The 27,466-nt window shown below is 44.9% G+C and overlaps 1 protein-coding gene across 1 annotated transcript in view; it reads left to right on the top strand.

The window, feature by feature from the left end:
• LOC138283610 (dynein axonemal heavy chain 11-like) overlaps positions 1–27,466 on the top strand; it is a 2,790,563-nt gene that overhangs the window by 2,446,068 nt on the left and 317,029 nt on the right. Inside the window, exons 71-72 of the mRNA XM_069221547.1 lie at positions 416–620; positions 18,183–18,347. Of these exons, the coding sequence (XP_069077648.1) occupies positions 416–620; positions 18,183–18,347 (370 nt within the window). The remainder of the gene's footprint in view (positions 1–415; positions 621–18,182; positions 18,348–27,466) is intronic.

The raw sequence follows: 27,466 nt of genomic DNA, 5'->3' as shown, positions 1-27,466 counted from the left end.
TTATGGCTCGTTAATTAGCATCCAAAGGTTAGCACAGGCACTGTCTGGACCACTGCGTTGTCTGCCTCATACACCCCAGATTGTAGCTGGGCACGAGCCGTCTTCCTGCTGTGTATTGATCTAGTTGTGTGCACCAGCTCATCATTGAACAGTATTTTTCATTGCATGCTTCCCCGTGGGGCTTTCCATTCAGTGAGTGATTTCATGATGTAGAGGGGATCAGAAAAGTGATGGTTCTTATTATAGTTCACTTGAAATTCTAGATTTGAAGTTGACATCAGATATACTTTCTGTTGCAGGTTCTGAAAAGCAATCGATTCGATCGGTTATATTGCTAAACTGAAAGATAAAACTACATTTTATGTTTGTCAAAAACTGCCGTGGAAGGTCTTACAATGTTCTTACTCTCTTTCAGGTATATAAGAGTCGGCGATAAAGAATGTAAATTTCACCATAAATTTCGGTTGATCTTGCATACCAAACTTGCCAATCCACATTACAAACCAGAGATCCAGGCCCAGACCACCTTAATTAATTTTACTGTTACCCGAGACGGACTAGAGGACCAGCTATTAGCAGATGTCGTCAATTTGGAAAGACCAGACCTGGAACGATTGAAGGTGAGGTTTGACATTATGTTCAAGGTGCACACATTTTTATTAAAGCTCTGCTGTGCCCGGTTTCATTGGTTGGTGACTGGACCACTTGATAATTCTAACAATGTTACTAGCTACGTGTTTAAACGGGGTGCACCCAGGCATCAAGACCTTCACAAGGAGCAGGTAGCCGGTGCTCTGCTTGTTGAGGTCCCCCACACTTTGAACCCTCGCTCCCTGTTACTTGTTTTAAGATATTAAAATAGAAGGCAAGAACCATTTTTCTGTACGGACCTAACTCAGCAAGACTATTATGTAGTGCAAATACTGTTTTCTCTTTCCCCAGAATAGGCCTTGTTAATTCTGAGTTGTTACTTGTATCAAACTAAAGAGAGATCATGCAAATGCATTTTGCCTGGTCCCACAAAATCTTGTCTCATGCCTGCCAGGCATCACATGCCATACAGCATTCCACAGAACAGGCTGTGTGACGCCATGCAGTTGTTTTTGGTGGTAATTTGTAGGCTAGTAGAAGATACGGCCTTATTTATAATTTGGTGGCTGTACTTTACTCCCGCTATGGCAAGGATACTTCACTCACCAAAGTTAGAAATGTCCACTGGCCCAGCAGACATCTCTTGCATTCACAGGGACCACTGTCAAGGCAGTTCCTGTAAGTTTGACTGACAGCGCCTTCTGATAGAGAATTCTAATTGCAATTCTTCACCTTTTGAATATTCCCCAGGTGTCAGACGGGATCTGGAAACATTTCATTAATACCGCTGCATGCCAGTAGGTGGCACTTTGCAGCTCCGCACTCATGCTGTTCTACTCCTAAAAATGACATGTAGAACCTCTACAGGCAGCACTCCCGTGCACTGACATCAGTTCCTTTCTTTCTGCACCACTAACGGTGGATCTAGAGCGTCTGTGTCTGTTTGAGACCTTTACCTCATTCAAAAACATATCTTCCAGTGGGCAAGGAACATCACTTCCTAAAAACAACAGATTTGAATCCCTATGAAGATGTTTCAAACAAATGTTTGTGATAGAGCCTCACCAAATTTGCATGTGGTGTCTGATGCTGAGCCATGGTTCTGACTCTGGCAGTAACTGTGCGTCCATGAACCTGTAGGCAATATGAGACCGCAAGGTGAAACTATACATTGCCAAGCACTGAAGGTATGGCGAACTGCAGGAGGATAGTGACCTCCATACCTGCCCTGAGTACTGACTCCTCCCACCCCATAAACTTGCCACAGAGAAGAATGTTATGCATAGAGCAGCTAAAGATCTTCACCCCCCCACTTACCAACTTAGAGGTCAAGATCAACATCCAGATGGAGGTTCTTCAGCTGGGGAAGACATCTACTGAGCTCCTCCTATTTTTCAACAAAGCTGTTACACCTGGTTGGAGGCATCAGCTAGACCTTGCTCTGGCCTGCTAAATTGCATGATGCCACCACCCTGCACCGGGTGGCACTGTGTTTTTATATCAGTAACCCTCACCTGAAAGCTTGGTGGTGCAGTTGTCTGCAAACAAAACCACATTTTCCACTATTCCTTCATCTAGAGAGTCAAAACAGGTGGAGATGTTTAGGAAGAGGGTCCTTTTATCTATCAGCCTGGTGTTCAGGTCTGTCAATAACAGCAGTCTGCTGGGGCTCTATTCTCACACCCTTTGGGATTCATTGGCTCAAGTCCTCTTAGGTGTCCCTGACTGGTCCTTCCCCAGGCCATTCAGGGCTGCTGTGACACTGCCAAGTTCGCAATTTGTTGTGGTTTGAATACCACAATTCCACTGGGCGGGCTGTTGGCACTAGTTTTATCATTCACCACTTCACTTGGCGGCAGTCCACCAGTTTATTAGGACATGTTGGTCAACAGGTCATACCTGTTTGGGGTCAGTGCAGACTCTATTCATGAGTGGCTCATGGAGTGCAGGGCTATGGCCCACTCCTGGGCTTATTTGCCCCAACTTGCCAGCTGCATCAGTCCTCTCATTCTTTTCATGGCTTAGGCAAAGGAATCCCCTTCCCATTAGTCAATTTAACTCCAGCATGGCACCCATCAGTTCCACAGTCTCGTCTGTGGTGCCCACCGATCTACGGTCAAGGTCACAGGCCACTTAATCCACTACACCACCACAGCCCCACCTGTCAAATCCCTTGAACGTGCACTTAGTGGAGCAGGTCACCCGGTTTGATGCAGGATACTATGATTCTTGCTGGGTTGGCAGGCCATAACATCCAATGATGTTCCGCAAATTGTTTGGAAAGGCTAAACCCTACACTTCCTTTTTGCACAGTTGCACCTTCCTCCATCTCCCCAGCTACTGATGGAGAACCATCTTTCAGTTTTGTGGTAGTGAGTACAAGCTGTTTTAGCCAAAGGGTTTATCAAGAGGGTGCCATGCCAGAAGTAGGATTTGGTGCTATTCCCCCTTCTTTTTGGTGCCCAAGAAGTATGGAGGCCTTCAGGCTATTTTAGACCTGCACCCTCTCAATGCCTTCCTCCCAAAGGAAATTTTTTAAATGTTACACTGGCCCAAGTCTTGTCTGCTCTTGACCATGGAGGCTGGATGGTTGCGTTGGACTTGCAGGATGCCTATTTCCATACCCATCCTCCAGACCCATCAGTGCTACCTGTGGTTCTTGGTAGGACAAGAGCATTTTCAATTTGCTGTGCTTTGCTTTGGTCTCACAAGTGCCCTTTTGGCATGCACGAAAGTAATGTTGATGGTGGCAGCACATCTTAGGAGGTCACAGATGCCAGTCTTCCCCTACCTCAATGACTTGACTGTTGAAGTCTGCTCGCTCCCGGCAGTTGCCAAGCACCTCCAGACTGTGGCAAGCCTCCTGTCATCTTTGGGGTTCACTATTAATGTGTGGAAGACCCACCTAGCTCCTTCTCAGACACTCCCTTTCATTGGATCCATTCTGGTTACCAGTCGGTTCCATACATTTCCACGGGTAAAGAGAGTCCAGGACATTCGGACTATCATCTTGCTCTTTCATCCTTTGCCTGGATTTCAATGAGACCCACTCTGAGGCTGCTGGGACTGATGGCCTCCTGCATTCTGCTAGTCAAACATGTCAAGCAATATATGTGGGCTCTGGAGTGGGCTCTGAAGTCTTCACAGGCCCAACAACAAGGAGATCTCAATGATCATGTTCAGACTGTGGAGGAGACTGCGAAAAACAATTCTGCAGTGGTTATTTCTGGACAGTGATTGGGTGTGTGGCATAACACCCTTCCAGAGCTGCAGACCATCTGCTTGGAATTGAAAGCCTTCCTTCGATCCATCAACGTGAGGCTGGAACAGGTGCTCACAGACACCTCCACTGCAATGTGCTACTGCAACAAACAGGGCGGGATAGGGTCACAGACCCTGTGCCAGGAGACCTAACACCTCAGGAAATGGATGGACCGCTAAAGGATCTTCTTGGTGGTGAACCACCTGGAAGGATCATTGAATGCCAGCATGGATGAGCTCAGTCATCAATGCCTAGTGGATCATGAGTTGCAGTTACACCCAGAAGTGGTGCAGGGTCTCTTCCAAGAATGAAGAGAACCTTGGCTCAATCTGTTTGCTGCCACAGAAAACGCACGTCAACACTTCTGTCCGTTGGAGTTGCCAAGCACCTCTCACTCTGAGACACTTTCCTCTGCAAGTGGAGCTCAAGACTCCTTTGTGCCCTTCCGCTGATATCACTCCTGCCCAAGTTCTCAAGAAGATCAGGACCAACCAGGCCCAAGTCGTCCTAGTAACAGAAAATAGGCTGTATAAGCCTGTCGTTGGGACACATTTGTGGCTTAGTGTTTGCAGCTATGCCCTCTCCTGGCAAAGTTCTCTGACGTTTTGTTGTTTGTTTTGTCTTTAGCCCAGCAAGGTCTTGCTCTGGGCATGGTGAAAGGGCATCTTTCAGCTCTTTTGGCCTTTTTGCGGTTGGTGGATCGCCCCTCTTTGTGTAATGTTTTCATTTGCTTTTGAAACTTTTACAAAATTTGTTTCCTACCACTCACTTTGTCATGTCACAGTCGGGTCTTAACTCAGTTCTCACATTTCTAATATGCACTGCATTTTTGAGTATCTTCATAGCTGCTCCATGCAACTCCTCACCCTCAAGACAGTGTTCCTCATTGTCATCACTTCAGCTCGGCATGTGAGTGAGCTTCAAGCTCTGTGTCAACCTGCCATACACCACCTCCTTCCCAGATAAACTGGTTCTGCGGACCCAGACATCCTTCTTGTCTAAACTTGTGATGTCATTCCACATTGTCCAAGACATCACGTTCTATGGTCCGCTTTAGGCCTCACAGGAGGAGGGCACACTCCATTGCCTAGGTCCTAGGAGAGCACTGAGCTTTTAAATTGATCACACCAAAGAACACTGTGTGGACAATAAACTCCTTGTGGGGTTCCCTGGAGTGATAAAAGGTAAGGCTGTGCAAAAGACAAGTATCTTCCACTGTATTGTGCTCTACGTTAGAATCTGCTACACATTGGTTTAAAAGCAGCCTCTGGAAGAACTGCGTGCTCATTCTACGTGAACCAAAGTTCCTACACTCTTGTTGGCACCTGGTGTCCCTGTCATGGACATTTGCCAGGCGGGTACGGGGACATTCGTTCAAACATTTATGAAGCACTATTGTTTGAAAGTCAGGTTCATTGAGAGGGGAATTTTAAACACTCAGTCCTGCAGGACTTTCTGGTTTCAGCCTACACAAAGAACCACTTGCAAATGGGTACTGCTTTGGTAACTATTCAAAAGGTTAGACATCTGCAGGCAGAACACTCTTTCTGGTAGAGACGCTATCTAGCCACATATTCCTCACTGACCGTCCGATCTTCCATGTTCTGTGGTGGGCCTCTATCCATTAATAAGATTCCAAGTCTAGGAATGTGCACAATTGTCACACCATCTTGCTTTCGGGCTCTGCATCTGGGGATGCAGACAGTTTTGTAAGCAATTGATATCAGCGCACTGTGATGGTGCTTTTATCTGCTCCGCAAGTCATTTCAGGGGCAGGACATTGTCAATGCAAAGCTGCATGGCCCCACCTACCAGACCACAAAGGTACTATTGAAAAGTTTTCAGATCCAGTCTGAAGCCTGGGAAATAAACTAAGGGTGAGCACTCTGTGGCTAGATAGAATCTGTACCAGAAAGAGGGTTATCAAAGGTAAGTAAATTGTTCGTCAACATGATGGAGCTGTCACTTTGGTGATGCAAACCCAGTGCAAAACATTTGTAAGTCTGCCCCTTTCTCAACATGCCCCAGAAAATCTGGCTGTGCCCATCCCCGATGTTTCGGTATCCAATTTCCATGCAGCTTAAAATATTGGCCCTCATTACGACCCTGGCGGTCGGCGGTAATTTGGGGCAAGGTACTGCCAACAGGCTGGCGGTACCTTTTCCCAAATTATGACACTGGCAGTTTGGCCCCAGCCAAACTGCCAATGTACCACTCCGACCGCCAGGGGGGTAACGTGGCTGGGCTGGAGACTTCGGTCTCCATCCAGGAGGCTGTCACAATCCCACCCTCGGGATTATGGCCCCACCTACCGCCATGGTTTTTGTGGCAAACGTACCGCCATGAAAACCATGGCGGTAGGCACTATCAGTACCAGGGAACTCATTCCCTGGCACTGATAGGGGTCTCCCCTTCCCTCCTCCCCCTCTCCAGAATCATCCCCCACCCTCCCCCTCCTTCTCATGCCCCCACACATTTACACACCCACACTTGCACACATATACACACACACATGCATACCCACATCCACCCACGCATGCACACATACATACCCACACACCGCAACACACACCAACATACTTTGTCGCACACATGCATTCACAACACACAACATACACGTACTCTCACATTCAGTCATTCACAGACTCATTCAACGCGACTCAGACCCGCATGAACGCCTACAAAAACAGACACACACACACACACAACACCCCCACACACGCACACAACACTCCCCAGCCCCCTCTCCTGTCGAAGAACCCAACTTACCTGCTTGCAGGGGGTCCTCCGGCTGGAGACGGGACGCGGCGCTGCTGTCAGCAGCTGCGTCTGCCAGCAAAACACCACCCGGCCGTATCATTGCTCATGATACTGTAGGCGGTGTTATCCTGGCGTGGCACTGCTGCTGATAGCAGCGCCACCTTATCGCCAAGACCGTTGATGGAATTCCGCTAGCCTTCTGGCGGGATTCCATTAACGGTCATAATGCGGGTGGGCGGCTGGTAGCCATGGCGACGGTATGTTAGCGGCCGTTGCTATGGCGGTAGGCGTCAGTTACTGCCAAAGTTTAAATGAGGGCCATAGTCCTATCTTTCTTCTGTATTTTCCTACTGTGTGCCCTCATATAATATTAGCAATGAGATAGTCTCTCTCCTCCATTGGCTTCCTCTGTTGTTGTTCCACTTTCTGTCCCATGTTAATTTTCTATGTATAATTTTTCTGTCTGAAAGTCCATCTGTACTCTTTGAATCAGGGATTGTTTTTGTATGTACCTCTTTCTACTTTAATCTGAAACATCTAGTTGCAGATTCCTTACCTTAGAATTTTCCCCAGGTGTCAGTCTGGATCTGGAGATTTTTCTTGAGCAATACCCCTGCGTGCCATTAGGTTGTGGTATAAGAAGAAGTCACAGGAAGCAAAACATTCTTCAACTTCACCTCGTCCATTGGTCAATGACACAAGGGAGCAGGAATATTGTCAATCTAGGCCTCCCTCTGCAGTCCCTCTATGGGCGGACTCCGTGCCTCCCCAAGTGTCCGGGAGCCGGAGCAACCCCTTCCCAACTTAAAGAGTTCTGTGAGTACATGTGCCTCATTGTGGGTACCCAACACTGCTAGCATGCCTTTGGGCCCCGTGGAGCCGGAAGGGACCCTTTTGGGTTGTGTGCCAGCGGCTTAGGCCTCGGCTCGGAGGGGCACCCAGATATCCATACTTGGATCCAGAACGGCATTGATCGTACCACCTTGACCTTCCCCAATGTTGGTCTTCCCTCACATTGTACCCCTGAGTGGCGCTGTCCCCATCCTCATTGCCGGCTCCGACACGGGCCCTGCTATCTATGTCGGATCCTGAGCCTTATTCCTATGGGTTAGGTTGCTGTGAGGAGGAGTCACTGGACCCTTTGGAATACCAGCACTAAGAATCTATTGACTGGTGTACGTACTTGGGTAAAGCTAGTGGTCTGGATACCTCGCCAGACAATGGCATTCTTTCTCCCCCTACCGTGGCTACGGGTGAGGAAGTGTCATACTCTATGGTGGTGAGAGGAGTGGCTGAAGTCCTGGACCTTGAGTTGCCTTTTGATGGCAGTCCAGACTAATCTCCTGACAGAAGTGCTTCAACCTGGAGCTTCACCTTCTGAACCCCTGCTCCCCTTCAATGAGACCTTACGGATGTCCTACCGAGTACCTGATCCAAAGCTAGCACAGAGACTCCTTTGAACAGGACAATCGCTTGCTGCCATCGCCCAGCTCTGGGCAACCAGAGTTTCCTTATGCAATCCCCCACCCCTGAGAGCTTAGGTCATTTAAGCCTCTACCTCCCATGGCACATTACCTTTGGTACCCCCAGAAAGGGAATCCAAGAGGCTGGACACACTTGGGAAGAAGATGTTTTCTTCCACCAGCCTGGCATTGTGGTCCATGAACACTGCATGCCTTTTGGGCTGTTATTACCATACCCTTTGGGAGACAGTTGGCAAGTGCTGCCCCAGGGCCTGGAGGAGGCATGGGCTGTTCTTTCCCAAGTAGTGGCTGACAGGAGAGATGCAGCAAAGTTCACAATCCGATTTGTACTGGACATGACCGACTCCCTGGGCAGACCAGTTGCATTGCCGTGGCCCTGAGGTGCCACGCCTGGTTGAGCATGCCTGTCTTTTTTGGGAATGGCCAGGCCAGCCTTATGGAGATGCCCTTTGATGACAACTGCCTCTTCAGAGAAAAAGCAGACTCAGCACTTGAGCACTGCAAGGATTCTCGTGCTACGGCCAGGTCCTTGGGCCTCTCAGCGGCTCCTCATTCCCCTCAGTCTGCTTTTAACCCCTTTTGTGGGTACAGAAGGGGCACCCAGCCATGTCTGTTCCCAACTAGCACCTTGCTGCGCCTGCTGCCCAGCCTCTGCGTGGCAGAGGGTGTGGAACCCACTGCCTTCATTGATCAGGGAGCCAGCTGTTCAACCAGTCCAGTGCCTCCCCCTCTGCAACTGCCTCCAAACGTTCCTAGTCTGACCTTTCCCCACCAGGGACCAGGCGGAGGCAGGATCCGCCATCACCTGCTCCGCTGGCAATCCATCAGGTCAGAGAGGTGGGTTTTTCTGATTGTCCGATGGGGCTACTCCCTCTCCTTCGAGACTACCCCTCTATTCTTGCCACCATCCTATTATCGGATGATGGAGGATCACTTGGCACTTCTCAGAGAGGAAGTTACAGCTCTATTGGCCAAGGGAGCTATAAAGAGGGTTCCTGTGCCAGAATTAGTTCTTGGTTGCTATTCCCTCTACTTTCTGGTACCCGAAAAGGACATGGGCTCTGCCCTATCCTAGACATGTGATCCCTCAATCTCTTCCTCAAGAAAATGTTCACTCTAGATCAAATGTTATCTGCCCGGGACCCAGGAGACTGGATAGTAACGTTGGATTTGCAGAACACTTATTTCCATACTGCCTGCCCAGAGACGTTACTTGTGGTTCACGATAGGTCACAAGCACTTTCAGTTTACCGTGCTCCCCTTTGGCCTTACCAGCACCCCTCGGGTGTTCATCAAGGTGATGGTGGTTACAGCTCATCTGTGTAGATCAGGGATTTCAGTCTTTCCCTATCTTGACGACTGAATGTTGAAGGCGGGCTTGCCCCACGCTGTCTTTTTCCACCTCGATATTACGACTGACCTCCTGCATTCATTCACTTTAAGAGTGCTGAAGTCACACCTGACTCCCTCTCAGATACCCCCATTCGTCAGAGCTGTTCTGAACACAGTGCAGTTTCTGGCTTATCCTCCCGAGCAGTGAGCCCAGGATATTCAGGATATGATAAAGATGTTTCAGCCTCTATCCTGGATTTCGGTGAGAATGACTCTGAGGTTGCTGGCCCCCTCATGGTCTCCTGCATTCTGCTGGTGACACACGCCAGATGGCATATGCAGGCTTTGCAGTGAGATCTGAAGTTCTAGTGGGTGCAGCATCAGGAGAATCTCTCCAACATGGTCCAGATCTTGGAGAGAACTGCTCAAGATCTGCAGCGGTGATTAATGAACCGCGATTGGGTCAGAGGCAGATCCCTCTCTCTTCCCCAACCAGATCTTACATTGGTGACAGATACATCACTCCTGGGATGGTTTGGCCATCTGGGAGAGGCAGACATAAGAGGCGCCTGGTCTCCCGTGGAGTCCGGACTACACCTCAACCTGTTGGAGTTCCATGCAATTTGACTAGCATTGAAAGCATTTTTCCCTCTATCAAGGGGAAGATAGTGCAGGTGCTTGTGGACAGCATCACTGCCATGTGGTACTGCAACAAGCAGGGTCAGGTGGGGTCGTGTACCCTTTGTCAGGCTCTGTGCTTCTTAATGTAGCTGACATCTGACAGGCTATCTGAACACCTGAGTGGACAAACTCAGCTGACAATGCTAAGTTGATCACGAATGGCACCATGAAGGTGGCACAAGGTCTCTTTTAGCAGCGGGGAGAGTCTTGGTTAGATTTGTTAGTCTCCGCATAGAATGCGCAATGTCAGCAGTATTGTACACTGAAGTTTCCAAGTTGGCAGTCGCTTGGCCACACGTTTCGTCTCGAGTGGAACTCAAGCCTCCGGTACAGCTTTCCACCTATGCCACTTCTGCCCAGAGTTCTCAAGAAGATCAAGTACAACTGGTCCCAAATAATGTTTGTGGCTCTGGACTGGGCACGAAGAGTCTGGAGTCCCAAGCTACTGAGGATGGCCATCGATTAGACTACCCCTTCAGGAGGATCTTCTGTCGCAGGAGCACGGGAGGGTTCTCCACCCGATCCTGTCCTGTCACCACCTTCTTGCATGCTTTTAAGGAAGAAGAGAGACTGCACTGTATGAACCCAAAAAGAGCGTTTGCGTTCTACCTTGATTGCACCAAAGAGTTCAGGGTGGATGACCAACTTTGTTGGTTATGTGGGTACGAAGAAAGGTTGGGCAGTGCACAAAAGAATCATCTCCAGATGGGTCATACTCTGCATTAAAATGTCCTACACACTGCTAAGAAACAACCCCCAGAGGGTTTGCGTGCTCATCCTACCAGAGCTAAAGCTGTGACCACTGCATTAGCACATGGAGTTGATGTTCACTGTTTTAACCTTCTAGTGATGGGCCTGATTACATAAACATTTTAGATGGTGCTATTTAGGATTAGGTGTAATTTCACACCATATCACCTATTGGTAGAGTACTGTTTTACTGCTTCATTTGATATTGTGGTTGTAACTGCTGTTTAACAGCAACAAAATTACCACCCATATTTTGTATAGCATGTCAAACAATGAACACTGATTTTTGCTGTTGCAAATATAACTGACTAATGCAAAAGAGAATGGAGCAAAATAGCTCCAAGCTACTTTGTGGTGAAGATGGTAGGGGGCGTGCCTACCGAGCCCAAGATGGTGGATGCGTGAGCATGTTGCTCCATTCCAGCCCTTTTAATATTCTGCACTATTCGGCTTCCTGCACCACCCTGATTTTGCAATTGTGACCCCCAGGAGGTGCGGAGTGTCCCAGGACACTGCTGTGCCCAGAGAGGTCTCTGGAGAGGGGGTGTACACAGGTGAACAGATTCTCTGGCCGTGCAAATGGTGGCTGCATGCAAACGTCTGCACTTCTATGCTGCCTGGACCTTCCGAATGAGCCTGAATGAGCCACCCACCTCGTTGGATCGGATCCCGGGCTGCTGAAAGCCTCCTGGGGAGAGCCCCCCATGAATCCAGGCACAGGGTCGTCTGGTGCTCATGGTGTTGCCCAAGATCCACCGACCTCCTGAGGTGTGTGCCGTGGCCCAGAGCCCTCGCAACAGCAGCGACACGTCGGAATACTGAGTGCGATGCTCCATTGACCAGATCCGGAGCAGGGGTGAGCGCAGGTGCACAGACTCTCTGGCCCTAGGGAAGATGGCCGCCCGGGCCTGCTGAACAAACCTGTTCATCCCAATGTTAACCTATGGGAGAGATAGGCCGTGCTTAAGTGAAAAACAACTGTGGGAGTTTTTCACTACCAGGGCATGTAAGCCTTAAAGATACATGTCCTGCATTTTAAATACATTGCACTCTGCTCTCTGGTTGTCTAGGACCTACCGTAGGGGTAACATACAGGCATAAAAAGGGAAGGTTTAGGCTTGACAAAGGGGTATTTTGCTAGGTCGACATGGCAGAGTAAAACTGCATTCACCGGCTCTGCAATGGCAGGCCTGAGACATGTTAAGCCAAATGCACCATGTTTTAGAGGAGAGAGCACAAGCACTTTAGCACAGGTTAGCAGTGGTAAAGTGGACAGAGTCCTAAAGCCTGCAAAAAAAAATCACAAAAGTGGAAGAGGTAGGCAAAAAGTTGTTTGGAAGACCACACTAAGGGTGACAGGTCTAACAACTCTCCATTGTATTTTGATTTGGTTCTCCAGATTGTCATTATTATTATGCGAGCCTGATTCAGCCAACATGCATGCAGGAAAGGTTACCATGAAAAGGTCCAGACATGCACATGGTGCTACCTCCTTTATACCCTTAATAGGAGTGTGGGCAGATAGGGAAGATGCGGTCCATGATTCCAGCAGTGCTTCTCAGAAAAAAACTAATCTCGCTATCTGAAAGGACTGCAGCTCCCTCCTATCTCGTAATCACTCCCAACATTCCATGGGCATGGCTTGCTACCAACATTACATTATCATTCTTTGGATATCATTGCGTGAAATATGTTTTCAAATACCGACTGCACAATTTTAATTTACTGTATATCCTTCTTCAAAAAACATTATTTCTTTCAGCTGGAGACCCTTCTCGTTCAGCTCTTATCTCTAGTGTATTGTTTCATTTTTTTGGTGACAGTTATTGGGGAGAGGTCGCATGACCCGCCCTGCCATTATAGCCTGTAACTTCTTTCCATTCCCTTCTACTCTGCCACGCTTGTGCCCCCTGTTTTTTAAACAATCAACAATCTGATTCCTGACCTCCAAAGTGTAAGTAGAGAGAAAAGCCATAAAGATAGGTCGAATTAACATTGATGTGTTGTATATTGTTGTTTATATTGTTGTTTGGTAAAAAAATATCACCACAATACATTGGTTTATGAGAGATCTCAGCTTTGATATCAGTATCAATCAGGCCCTTAAGAAGCCCAATCTTTGTCACGTCATTCTCTGGAGGGCCCAATAGAGCTGCAGCCTCTGTAGGATTGGGTGTTAGTATGTGTCTAACATGTATGATCTGTTTTATGATAACAATTTGTCGGGTGACACATATACATATATGCTTGAAAGTCATGGGTTGCTCGTTCACTATTAGAGTTGTGGTATTTGCACATCGGCTTTTCCACCTGGGTGTGCCCGATGAAGTGTTCGTGGATATAAGGTCATGTATACTGCCCTGCATACTCTGGAGGGAAGCCTGTGTACTATACTAGGGGTCAGAGGATTCGAGAAGGTCTTCCAGGATCAGTATTCATGTATGTAGGGCAATATATTTTTTTGTGCCCTTTGCTATTTTATATAAGTAGTGGCAGCCCAAGGAGCACACGTTCCCGACAGTGTTGGCGTGCAAGTGCGTGCATAGCCCTCCCGCCTATGATTATCCTACATGAAGCTAATAGCAGTGCTAAGTCTGGGAAACTACTTTTGAGTTTCCTGTTCACGGTGTGTGGGGAGCTCCCCAGCAAACACGCCACCTGCTTCTACATTAATGTTGTCTATTACTTTTGTGCAGTATTCTTATATTAGCATAGTTGGTGTTGTTTATATGGCATCTGGGGCAACACTCCGAGTTAGTGGCAAAGGTTTTTTTGAGCGAGGCTGGTAAAAGATGGGTTTGGTGAAGGTAGCTTTATTGTACGACCTCAAACCTTCTGTTCCTAGAGACCTGTGGTCTGTGGGTGAATATCCTGCCCCAGGCCAAAGTATATCCGTTTTTTCATTTTTGTATTGCTTAAACCATACCTGACGTAAAAGTTCAAGGCATTTGCCGTTAGAACCTATGCTGAAATATCTCCTTGATAATTTAATTTACAAGGAAAAAGTAGATTTTTTTTTTTTCCAGAAGAACAGAGGATTTTGTTCAGGTACAAAACCCCAAAATTGAACTGATTTCAGATGTTTGCTTCAGTTACCTGTAAAGCTCTGCCTCAATTAATGACCCCCTTAAATATAAGGACCAATCTTTGGAGGCAGACCTCACTTAACATGGTAAAAAATTCAACAGGAGAAGGGGAGTCTAAAAGTAAGATTGAAGTATTACCCAATCTGATAGAGACTTCTAGCCTCAGATTCCTTATTTTAGAATTATTCCCAGTTGTCAGACTGGATCCGCAATTTTTTTGTGAGCAGTACCCTTGCTCACCAATAGTTGGTGTTGTTTCGCTCCACATGGCATCATTGGTGTCATCCACGCCCAAAGTGATGGAAGCAGTGCCTATATAGGTTGCCATCCAGGCGCGCTGACATCAGTTCTTTTGTTTTCATGCCAGTCATCGTAGATATGGGGAGACCTACCCTTAGTCATTTTTTGGCTAACTATTTTCAACTTCTTTCTTACAAAGTTTTGAGGTTTATTCCCCCTGGTGTGGCAGAGATGTCCTCTCTTAAGGCTGGCTTCAATTCCTGCAGCACCTGTCATCACTCTTATCTGCACCTTGTATGCCTTTGGTGCCTTGAGCGTGATCACAACCCAAAGGCCTGCATCGATTGATGCACCATGAACCTGAAGGCTCAAAGTGCGACGCCACGGCGATCAAGATCCTGGTCAAGAGGAAGGTCCTGGTAGCAGTCGCGGAGCCAGAGATCTTTGTTGCACTCAAATTCGTCAGCTCACTCAGATAAGCCCTGCCTGAAGAAGTCGAAGACAACTTTGACTTTACCTTGTCCGTCGGCTGACAACACCAGGGAGCATCTCTCATCAAGGCCTTCCTCAAGAAGGAGAAGCTCAAGATGCTCACACTAGTGGATGTCTTGTCTGCCCTCAACCGGGGAGACTGGATGGTAGCATTGGACTTCCAGGACGGATACCTTCAGATTTCTGTCCTGTCTGCCCACAGCCGTTACTTATGGTTCACGGTGGGCCACGAGCACTTTCAGTTCACTGTGCTCCCTTTTGGCCACACCAGTGACCTCAGGTGTTCCCCAAAGTGGTGGCAGTGGTTGCAGTTCATTTGCGAAGATCAGGGGTACCAGTCTTCCCCTGTCTCAACAACTGACTGTTGAAGGCGTGCTTGCCCATGGCTATCGTCTCCCACCACCAGACTACGGCAAACCTCTTTCACTAGTTTAGAGCTTTTCTGGACATGGTGCAGTTTTGGGCCTATCCTCCCCAACGGTGAGTCCAGGATATTCAGGATATGATACTGATGTTCAGACTTTTTCCTGGATTTTAGTGAGACTGGTTCTGAGGCTGCTGGGCCCCATGCCTCCTGCATTCTGCTTGTGACACATGCCTGCGGGCATATGTGGACTCTGCAGTGGAAGATGAAGTTCCAGTGAGTGCATCATCAGGGGAATCTCTTCGACATGGTCCAGATCTTGGGAGGAACTGTGAAGCAAGTGCAGTGGTGGCTAGTGAACCATAATTGGGTCAGCGGCAGACCCCTCTCTCTTCCCCAACAGGATCAGACAGTAATGACAGGTGCATCATTCCTGGACTGGGGGATCCACCTGGGAGAGGTGGAAATTAGAGGACTCTGGTCTCCTGTAGAATCCAGACTATTCATCACTCTGTTGGAGCTCTTAGAGATCCGATTGTCTTCGAAAGCCTTTCTTCCCTCCATCAAGAAAAGGCTAGTGCAGGTGTTCATAGACAACAACACCACCATGTGGTACTGCAGCAAACAAGCCAGGTAGGATTGTCGACCATTTGTCAGGAGGGCCTGCATCTCTGGACATGACTAGAATGTCAGGGCATATCCCTGGGGTTTCAACATCTTGCAGGCTCTCTGAACGCCAGAGCGGACAAACCCAGCTGCACATTTCTAGCGGAGCATGAATGGCGTCTCCATCGGAGGTGGTGCAAGGTCTGTTTCAGCAGTGGGGAGAGCCTTGGTTAGATCTGTTCTCCACTTTCGAGAGCACGCAATGTCAGCAGTTTTGCAGGCTGGAGTTTCCAAGGAGGCTCTCGCTCAGAGACGCTTTTCATTTCAAGTGGTGCTGAGGCCTCCTGTATGCCTTCTGCCCACACCACTTCTGCTCAGAGTTCTCAAGAATGACCATGCCCAAGTCATCCTTGTGATTCTGGTCTGTGTACGGAGAGCTTGGTATCCTGAGCTGTTAAACATGGCCGTCGATCCTCCAATCAGGGTGCCTTTTGGAAGGATATTGTGTTGCAGCAGCAGGGGAGGGTCCTCCAACCAAACCTGTCAACTCTTCACCTTCTTGCATGGAGACTGAGTGGTGACAGTTGAAAGCCTTCAACCTTCCTCCCAAAGTCTGTGACGTTTTCTTGGCAGCCAGGCATTCCTCCACCAAGACAGCATATCCCTGACGTTTGCAAAAATTTGTAGCACCGTGTTAAGAAAAACTAATTGATACCCAACCCAGGCCCCCTTTCACAGGTTCTTCTATTTACTCTTTCTCTTGCCCAGCAGGGCTCTACTCTGGCACTCTCAAGGGTTATCTCTGCTTTTTTGTGTTTGCCTGATCAGTCATACCTCTATAAATCCCACACTGTAAATAGATTCTTGAAGGTTCTACAATATATGTTCCCTCCTTCACCCTTATCATACCTCAGTGGGACCTCAATTTTGTTTTGACATTCCTGATGTATGCTCCTTTTGAGTCACTCCATATTTGTCCTCTCAGGTTGCTTACCATCAAAACAGCATTCCTAGTGGCAATAAAATCTGCCCGGTGGGTCAGCGAGCTTCAGGTTTTATCCAAGCCACCTTACCTCATATTCCATCCAGACAAACTGGTACTTTGCAAAAAAGCTTATTTTCTTCTAAAAGTGGTCCTTCCCTTTTATGCAGGCCAATCCAACCCCCTGCCTACTTTTTACACTCCTCCACATCCCTCTAGAGAGGAGGAGCAACTCCATTGTCTGAACCCAAAAAGAGCATTGTTGCCCTACCCTGGCCACACACAGGAGTTCTGGGTCATGAGGTATGTCCGAGTGAAGAAAGTACGGGCTGTGCAGAAGTTGACCATAACCAGATGGATCACCCTCTGTATAAACATCTACTGTGCATTGGCCAAGAAGCAACCCGCTGAGGGCTTGGAAACTGAATGCACCAGAGCTAAAGCTGCGACCACTGCGTTAGCACATGGCGGTTCATTTCTGGAATATGCCAGGCAGCAACGTGGGGCTCATTGCCCACGTTTACAAAACACTACTGCCTGGACAGTCAGAATCGTTGGGATAGACAATTTGTCCATTCAGTCCTGCAGGACTATTTCATCTGAAATTGGTCCGCAGACCTACCTCAGGAGATGGTATTGCTTGGGAATCTATTCTGAGGTAAGGAATCTGTGGCTAGAAGTGTCTATCGGACAAACAAGTTACTTATCTTTGCTAACGCCTTACTTGGTAAAGATTATATCGATGCCACCAGGAGACAAATGACACCACCTACCGGGGAACAGGGATACTACTCACAAAAAATGTTCCAGATCCTTGGGAATAATTTTAAGGTACAGAGTCTGCAGCTAGAGATAGTGTCTACCAGACAAGGCATTATCAAAGGTAAATAACTTGCTTAATAGTGCCCCTTCTGCTTTTCCCATGTCAAGTTGCTCTATGTCTGCACTGAGTGGCAAGAGTGGTGGGGAGAGTGGCCTTGTAGATAGGATGCTATTGTGGAAGTATGGGGCATCATAGCGTTGGGGTCTAATACTATGTGGGAGGTCTAAAAAAATGTACATGGATCTTTGATTTGTTGATGCTGGGGTAGAATTGTGTGCTCTCTCTTAGTCTCCTTTTAGAATTATGGGTCTCTGTTAACCTTACAGGATGAACGCATCACAAAGGCAAAGACACACAGCGTTTCTTCAACATAGTGAAATTTGCCTATATTGTGCATTTCAAATACATCCTGCCTTATGCTCAGCTTTTCTCTTATAAAAATTAAGAAAATGTTACTGCCTCTAAAACATTAAACAACTGTTTGTGCATCTGGAGGTTTACTTCAAAGGCATCCACAACAAATAATTAACACATTTTTCTTTAAAGACACGGCATAAAAGTCGAAATTATATCTCTTCTTCTTTTTGATATTAAAGTAGAACTTAATTGCTGGAACCCAGAATTATTCTGAAAGCTCAAAAGATAAGCAAGATTGAAGGGCGGTGAAGTGTATTTCATAGATTACCACCGTTTGAATTACAGGTATAAAACTTACCATTTTCTTTTCAGTCTGAACTCACAAAGCAACAAAATTATTTTAAAATTGAGCTGAAAATGCTTGAGGATGAATTACTGACACGCCTTTCAGCAGCCGAAAGCAATTTCCTTGGTGATACCCTTCTGGTTGAGAAGCTGGAAACAACCAAACACACAGCAGCAGAAATAGAAATGAAGGTAAAATTAGAAAAAGAGATACCTCGAATGTAATAACAATCATTTGACAATATTAAACTGGCTCTTTTTGATCTAAAACAAAGGCTCTCCTGTTTTATAATTAGGATGGCGATATAATGTATCCCTTTCTTCTTTCTGTGACTGTGGTTAGTTGTGAGATTCCTGATACACTGCAGTGCTTCATCTTTTTGAATGCCCTTTCTATTTGTATCATTTTCTCACAGTTGCCTCTTAAAGCACCTTGGTTAATCTTTACTTTGTCCCTTACTATTGCTTAAATAGCAGTCTAAATGTTTTATTTTCTTCTGAGTTAATAAAAAATGTACCTAAACTGTTGCTATCATTTGGGAAAATGGCAGAAGTACAAAAATTATTTGTTTTTTTCCTTATACAGGTAATGTCACAGCGAGACGCATGATTTTAAAAAAATGGGTAGAAGGTTTTTACTGAACCTGATAAATACTTCACCCCGCGCTGCCACTATTTACTGGGTCCACGGTGTCAGTATTTCCTGGTTGTGGCAAACACATCATCACTACCCGGCCCGCTGTTACTTGGGGGCCATGATCTGTGTTCGGAGTCGAACTGCGGTGGTCTTCACGCACATTTGCTAAGTATTTAATACATCTTGCCTTTACTTCTAAACTCGCGCTTGTACAACTCTGGCATAACGAACGCTACAAGTAGGGAAAAGTGCACCAAACCACAATTTGCACAAGGAGAATTTGTGAGAGAAATATATTTTATGTAAAATCATTTTTCATGAAAAGGAAAATGAAACAATAATATTATTCTTTTTTGTCCTCGTTCCCTTTCACTGGAAATTATTTGCCATGAAAAGGTAATTCTTTCCTCACAAATATTGTCAACATTGGGAATTTTGGTGCATTTGTGCACATTTATTACACTACTCTCACGTGTCTTATCCAGGAATACGGCACCGGGAATTGTGTGAAAGTGCTCCCAGTCCCTCCTATGTTACAGGATAAAAAAACCTTGATATGGAAATATGTTTCCTATGTTAAAGGGAAAAAATGTAATTTAGACTGTAATATGACTATAATCTAGGCATGAGTAGGCGTAAACCAACTCATACTGAGATTTACAGTTTCTAACTAAATGTAGCTACGATATTTGGCTATATTTGTCTACAATTCTGACAATCTTGCCTCTAAACATCTAGAATTCACATATATTGATCTGAACGAGCAAAACCACACCAAAACTGTAAGTTCTTTTTCTTTTCTATTAGGTGGATAACTAAAACATATCTTTAGTGTTTCATGAGTATAGCTTTTATTATGCTGCTTTTTAAGGTTCTGGTAAGTCCGGCCTTACATCCATTCAGTTAAGAGGTAATTTAGTTTTACCTCCAAAATTGTTTCAGTTTTTCTAAGAATGACAGAGCAGGAGAAAAAGTATAGTCAAAAGTCAAACTCAATCTATATTACATGTCATTGATGTTTACGTTCTTATCTGGCACGGGATCTTAATTGTACAACATCTCAGTTTACAAGTGAATGGAGGTAAGTTGTTATTTCAGGTTGCAAAACATACTTTATAACTAAGACCCACAAAGTCTAGCAAAATATTTCATCCACAGCAATAGAGTGACTGAGACCCAATTGGATATAGCAGTGGAGTCTATCTGTGCATGCAAGACCCTAATGTCTAATACCAGTTTCACTCTGAAGCTGCGTACAGGTGGCATGAAGTGCCAAAGAATTGCAGGTTTGGTTTCTCTAGAAATGAAGCTTACATTTTGCATTATGACTCAAAGCACATACACTTGTGCACTGCACACACAATTGAGAAATTCCAGTTAAGGAGATCGCACAGTGAGGTATCCTGCACAGTGGGCCTCCTAGGATTTAGCCCTGGGAATGTAGTGCAACCCCCTTTTTTCAGAAAAAGGGTATCACTCTCTATAAATCGGATGCAAAAGAAGTGGTGTGTGTTGGTGCTCCAGGAGCTCTCAGTGACTTATCATATTGTTCCTCATCTGGCTCACTCTTTATAGGATGTTGAAAATCCATACTGTGGTGTGGATGAAAGGATGCAAATTATGTTAGTCTTCTTTATGAGAAATTAGGCCCATATTTATACTTTTTTAGCGCCGCATTTGCGTCGGGCGCAAATTTACAAAATACAATTGCGTTTTGCATTAAAAAGCGTCGCAAATGCGGCGCTAAAATAGTAAAAATATGGGCCTTAGTATCCCATAGTAGCAGGTGGGGAGTCTCGCATTCTCAATATAGTACGTTTAGCTATAAATATATTTTACATCTTTAGATGGAACAACTAAAATGTAAATAGTGCCCAACCCTATTCAAAGGTGAAGCCGGTAGAGAGTGTTAGACACTTGACCTGCAGTGTTAAGGTCACTGAAGACTAGAAGAGCTGTTGACATCATAATCAGAAATGTCTGTAGACTGAGGTCCTTGTTTAGAGTTTGACAGTCAGGTCACTTCACCAAAAATGTAGCGGAGCACTCTGTTTGCCAAACTCGCGGTTCCCCGTTCTTTTAAGATTTGGAGACGCCACCATTTTTTCAATGGGGAAGCATATGATGGCTCTAACAGCTGAAATCTTTGACTGATGTCCCATTTGACTTTGGGTAGTCTGTTAGCAGATGTCAGACCATCCACCCTACTCAAAATCTTTTTTTTCCTGTTTGGGACCACAATGGAAATGTGGAATGAAGACGTAATTGCAGCAGGACTCCATCTAAACCCCGAGTGCTGGGTAGAGAATACTTCTAGCGATATGCAGTGCATGATGTGTGGCTGAACATCCACATCCTCGCTCAAGCTGCCTCAGGAGTGGAAGCAACAATACATCATTGCAAATTTAGGTACTCATTCAGCTTTTTATTGCCTTTTATTGCTGATCGAAATTAAACTGAGGGATACTTAAAGTCCAATGTTTTTTTAGGCATGAAATGCACCTTTAAAAATCTGAAGTCTGATATAGCTATGAAATTTACTTGTCATAAAATTAAATTGATCCTCTGTGGAGAAGTAATCATCATCTGGATTTCTGTTTCAAATTGCACAGTTTTGAATTTGGATGATGAATTTTGCAAAGTACAACAATGCCTTTTAAGGCTTTACACAAAACTGATTAACCTCAGTAATAACTCAGCTATCTCACAGACCCAAATGCATGGTGGCAGTAATGTGGCATGTGCTCCATCCACCAACTTCTTGGTTTCCTTGTCTCATTTAGAGGTGAGGGAATTAAGTGCTGTGATACCAGCAGTAAAGCCACAGTCAGCTCAAAGGTCAGTTTTCAGAGGTCATAGCCCTGGCCCCTTGATATACCTGCACAAACAAATTGTTTCCCAGAGATTTTCATTTTTTATTTGTGTTTTTTTATCATTAGAGAAATATTTTAGCTTGGGTAGACATAGCTAATCCGGGCACATTTGTTTCTGGATTACATTTTTAAAAAAGGAGGATGTGTTGCTGTGATGATGTAATGTTTCAGGAACCATGAGACCTATATACTTCATTTTGGTGTCAAAACATAGGTTTTGGGGGTCAAGTAGTCTTATAGAAACAGAAAATAACTCATCAGAGCCATGGGAAATGGTGGCTCTATACCAATGTGTTTTAGCCATCATATTGGTAATTTATGTTAATATTATTTTTGTTTCAGTTTTTCAGTTGATTCAAATTTATAAACATGAGCAAAGCAGGTGGTCTGGGTAGAGTGTTGTTAACTACAAAATCTGAGGACTCCTTCATCAAAGAAAAATGTGTCATATGCCCAACTAATCCAAAAGAAAAGCTAACATCAACTGCAGCTGAACAGAAAAGAGTGTGAGATGCTGCAGAAATACGACAAGACAAAGTTCACAAAAGATTGAAACTGATGGGTGAAAAGGGTCAAATATTTGATCATTGTAACAACAGGTGCTATAAGTCGTATATAATAGAAAAAAGCCTGGAAAAATGTAAAAAATACAAAAAATAGCAGAAACCAGTGAATCACAACAAGAACCTGAGTCTTCTGAGAAAGCAACAACAACCAAACCCAATGCCCATCCACTTAGAAGATCGATGGTTACACCTCATACACCTCCAACAACTGATCAGAAAGCAGAGGATCTTCAATGTGTTATTTGCTGTTTAGCCAGTACAAGGGCTAAAGGGATTGACAAAAGAACAAAGTACAGGGTATGTGAGTCTCAAAGGGCCATCATGTTTTTATCTGCAGCAGCTTTCTCCCAAGATGAAGTTTTCAGCCAAGCAGCTGATCTAAACAGCAAGGTGAATGTATTTGCAGCAGATTTGTATGCCCACCCGAACTGCATGTGTACATACATTCGAAAATATGAATATACTATGAGTTCCCTGCAGCAAAGTAACTTCCAGCCTTCAGCTAAGTTTGCATTCTTTCAAAAAGCAAATTAGGGTTTAAAGCCACTCTTGAGTTCAGATGAATAATGACCAACATTGCTGAAACTGTGTTGTTCCATCATAATAAAATTAAGATTTTTCTGGCGAGAAAGTACAATGACAGAATTTGTTTTTGTCAGTCTAACAAAAAGAATGAGCCACTTAACTCAACTGATTTGACTCCTGAAGTTCTTACTGCCAAAATAAGATCACAGGATGCAGTAAAACAGCAGGAACCATTTCAAGAAGTATCCTGAAAGATTTAGATTTTGGACTAAATGACAAATTGTGTGATGCCTCAGAGCTCCACAAATCATGGAAGTAAACAGGAATGTCTGATGTTGTCTTAACATTATTTACATAATTGTTTCATATCAGCAAATCAAACCTGCTGCAAACTAAAGTTCTTGAGTTTGGAACAGAAACAGAAGTCAACAACATTGATGATGGCTTTGAAGATATAAGCGAAGAAGTGGAAGATAATCCCATGGACCGACAGGCTTATGCTGTGCAAATGTACTGTCTTTTACAAATCATGTCATAATGGCAAAAAGAAAACCCTGCTACACATGATGACTGCCCATGTGATCTATGACAAATGCAAAAGTAGAGAGATAATCACTTCAACTAATAGGATTGGTATATTAACAAGTTATAATGGCATAGTATGGAGGAGGAACTTGTTAGCAGCTCATGCTGTACATCTTGTGAATCCGACAGCACACCACTTCCAAGTCACTTTGCTAGGAAAGGATTTACGATTGCTGCTCTTGATCATTTTTATTTTGAAGGCAGCTCTTTTTTGTCTGGAACATCCAGCACACATGATACAGCCATGGTGCTTTTTCAAGACTTTACCAATGAAGTAGCCAATGGAAAACAACCTGTGTCAGCTGTAGGCATAAACAAATGAAGCTGCAAACGTATTCCTCAATTGCCTTGTCAACATGTGCAAAGTCACTAAAAGCCATCAACACGTCCCAGTCTACCAGAAAGTTTCAACGTGGCTGAGGGAATCGATATGCTACAACCTGATGCTGCAGCCTACAAAGCTGATTTAATTGAATTTATCATATCACTTATTTGGTGCAGAGTGAAATACGAAGAAAAGCCACTTCCTCACTACACTGGAATTTATGCTCTGAGTTCCCAGAATACCATCCCACTGAAGAAGTTTGGGTTTTTACCAGTAATATCATCTTCAGTCACAAACTACACAACAGTAAACACAGCTCTAAACAAATTCAAAAATGTGCACCCTCAGCTTGAACACCAGCCTATTCCGCCTATTTTCTGCAATTAAGGTTTTTTCTGTATTGTAGCTGACATTTTTAGGCGCAATCCAGTAGAATATGAAGTTCTTTATCCAATGATGGGCGTTTTTTTCACCTGACAAAAGTTGCTGCGGTGAGCAGGAAGTTATTTCAGTGGATGTGGCAAAGACGAAATGCTTATTGAGGCTGAAATCTTTGGAAGCAAAACTGTCCAGTCAGTAATGAGCGGAACTCATTATGTTCGTTCATTACAAGGTATGCTCATTATATCTGAGGCTATAGAAACATTACTTTGGAATACTGTCTGGCACAATAATGACAAATTAGGTTTTGCATATCTTATCTCAGAAGTTAACAAGGCACAGGGTGCACTTAATTCAAAAGACATTGGCCCTCATTACAACTTCCGCCCGCCAAGATGTAACCGCCGTGCGGCCGCCAATGCGGCCACACTCCTGCGGTGGCCATTATGACATCCCCATTCGGCGGGCGGGAACCGAGTTTCCGCCCGCCGGCCCAGCGGGGATGTCGGCCGCAACATGGGAACCGGCTCCAAATTGAGCCGGCGGTGTTTGGCCGTGCGACGGGTGCAGTTGCACCCGTCACGCTTTTCTCTGTCTGCTGTGCAGACAGTGGAAAGCTTTATGGGGCTGTGCCAGGGGGCCCCGCGACTCCCCTTTCCGCCAGCCTTTCCATGGCGGTTCCTACTGCCATGAAAAGACTGGCGGGAAGGGGACTCGTAATCCCCTGGGCAGCACTGCAAGCAGCGCTGCCCTGGAGGATTAAATCCGCCGGGACCAACGTGGCAGAAAACCGCCGGTCCCGGCGGTGCGACCATGGTGCTTCTGCCGTGGTAGTAATATGTGAGTTTGCACCGCCAGCCTGTTGGCGGTGCAACCTCCAAAACAGCCCCGGCGGTCTTTGACCACCAGGGTTGTAATGAGGGCCATAATGCAAACCCAGGCAATGTTCAATACGCTCAGTTCAAAATCAGAAAACCTGAACACCAAGTTTGTAGAGTTTGGCAAAGAATGTTAAGAAAAATCAGAACTTTGCAAGTACTGGGGAAATCTCTAATGAAAAACTTGGTACATGCTGATCGAGAAGGTGATTGAGAGCTGCACGTGAAGACTGTGGAGTCACTGATTACTGTGTTTCACGAATTCGATTGCATAAACTACCTGAAATATGGGTCATGGTGTTTGGTAAGAGTGAAGTTGCTAGAGGTGGAAAACCCATACCTCTACAGAAAATTAATCCAAAGACATTTTGTGGTGAAAGACAGAGAGGGAAGGTTCCAGACATGAAACTGGAACAGACGATCCAGAGATCACAGGAAAGCTCCAAGGGAATTGTTGGTCAGACACGGAAAAGTGAATATGTTGCTCAATGGCAGCTAGTTTATCACGAAGTCCTTTCTATTTGCAATGTTTTCGGAGAGATGACAAATTCAAAATCAGCAAAACTAATGGACCATTGTGAAACTGTTCCTCTCCACAAACTTTGGGAAGCATTGGGGAACCTTGTATAAACAGGTTGACAGCCTTCTTTATTTCATGCAACAGCAAGGAAACCCTTTTGAAATGGCTGAGCCTGGGCGACTGCAAAACTCTGTGACCAAACAATAGGTGGAAATGATAAAAAGACACATTTACCAGATGTCCTGGAACATGGATCAAATCTATGCACAGAACTGCAGCAGGAGAGATTTGTATTGAAAGAGAAAAAAGCTGTTTCACATAATTACGAAAGCTAAACTTCCTCCCTTTATTTGGCATAATAAGAGTTTTGTCCAACCAGCCACTACAAAACAGGCTACAAAAAAACAACTTTTGCAAGCACATAGAGAGATGGATGTAGCAAAAGAAAGGGGTGAATTTATCAACTACATTCTGTTGCATGATCTTCTTCCAGCAAACACATTATTTGATGCAGATGCTGCAACCAACCCAGTTAAGCACAAACTTGTACAAGGGCTCAAAAAAAACCTTTCACCTGAAGAATTTGAAATCGGCAATGTGTCATTGAAAACTGATGTTGTAGTAGACTATATGTCACAATTGTGAATTGTCAAGATTTCATCCATGCAAAACTTTGGAGAGGTTGTTCAGACTGTTCTACTGTTATCAAAGTCAGTGTGTACCTTGCGAGTACTGCACGTTGTCTTTGAACTATCTGTCAAAGAATGTGGGAGAATCAGACAAATGTCTACAAGTGGAACAATTGACCTTGCCTGCATCAAAAATTCAACACCTATACCTGTGCAACTTGATATATTCTGGTCATAACATCAAACAAGTTGAACTTGGAGATGTTAACTCACCAAAACATTGCTGATGCTTCAATGAACACTGAATTTACAATTATTGCAAGTGAAATGATTATCAATGAGGAGTTGGTGCCTGCAGAGACATATTCAAAGTGTACGGGCCATCTTGTTCAAGAACTTAACAGCAAATTGGAGGAAGCTGGCCTTCGTGTTGTGCCACATGTTGAGTGGGCTGTTCAAAATAGTTCCAATCAAGTCATTGTACTGTTAAATGACACAGATGTTATTATTGTGCTACTTAGACATTTTGCAATGTTCATAAGACAAGGATTGTCAGTGTTATGGATATGTTATGGAACAGGTGATAAAAGACACTTAATCCTGCTTCATATTCTGTACAAGAAACTTGACCCAGAGATGGCCAGTGTTCTTATAAAGGCACATATTCTTAGGGGTGATGACACTATGAGCAACATTGGAACAAAGCATGTAGCTTTAACTGCTGAATCTGTGAAGTTTCAGAAAGGCTTGCTGAGACAGAAGAAGAATGTGACTTTAAAGACGTACAAAAATACCTTGTGAGTGTGTAGAAAGTGAGTTCTGACTCATACATTTGATGATCTTCGGTAGAGTGAGTTCAAGAGATCTGTCCCACTAAGTGGCCTTCCACCGACGTCATATTCTCTGCGTGGACACATTAAAAGAGCATTCTACTTGATCAGAAGATGTGTAAATGTTTTGGACCATGCATATGTAGAGACAGATCTGTGTGAATTTGGTTGGGAAGATATTGATGGGGTGCTAAAGCCTACAACATTTCTAAAGCTTCTACCCACTGAACTTACACGAACATATACTTGCAAAGCCTGTGCTACAAAAAAGATGACCCTGTCGATAAGCTCTTTTCCAATGTTCAACATTCTGTAAATATACCACAAGCAATTGCCTAAAAAAAAATAAGAAAGAGAACTATAAAAAAGTGTCTGAAACAGGAGTGATAAACATTGTTTTTCCTATTCAGATAATAAACACTGTTTGGTGTATACATAAAAGGGTTAAAACCATTATTATTTGTTTCATTTCAATATGTATCTCTTCTTCAACTATTATAGCCGCTAGTTTGGAAAATGGCAGAAGGGTTGCTATGAGGAGTTATTTTCTGTCTCTATAAGA

The sequence above is a fragment of the Pleurodeles waltl genome, chromosome 3_1 (genome assembly GCF_031143425.1).
Source record: "Pleurodeles waltl isolate 20211129_DDA chromosome 3_1, aPleWal1.hap1.20221129, whole genome shotgun sequence".
Taxonomy (NCBI): domain Eukaryota; kingdom Metazoa; phylum Chordata; class Amphibia; order Caudata; family Salamandridae; genus Pleurodeles; species Pleurodeles waltl.
This window is presented reverse-complemented; position numbering and strand designations above follow the sequence as displayed.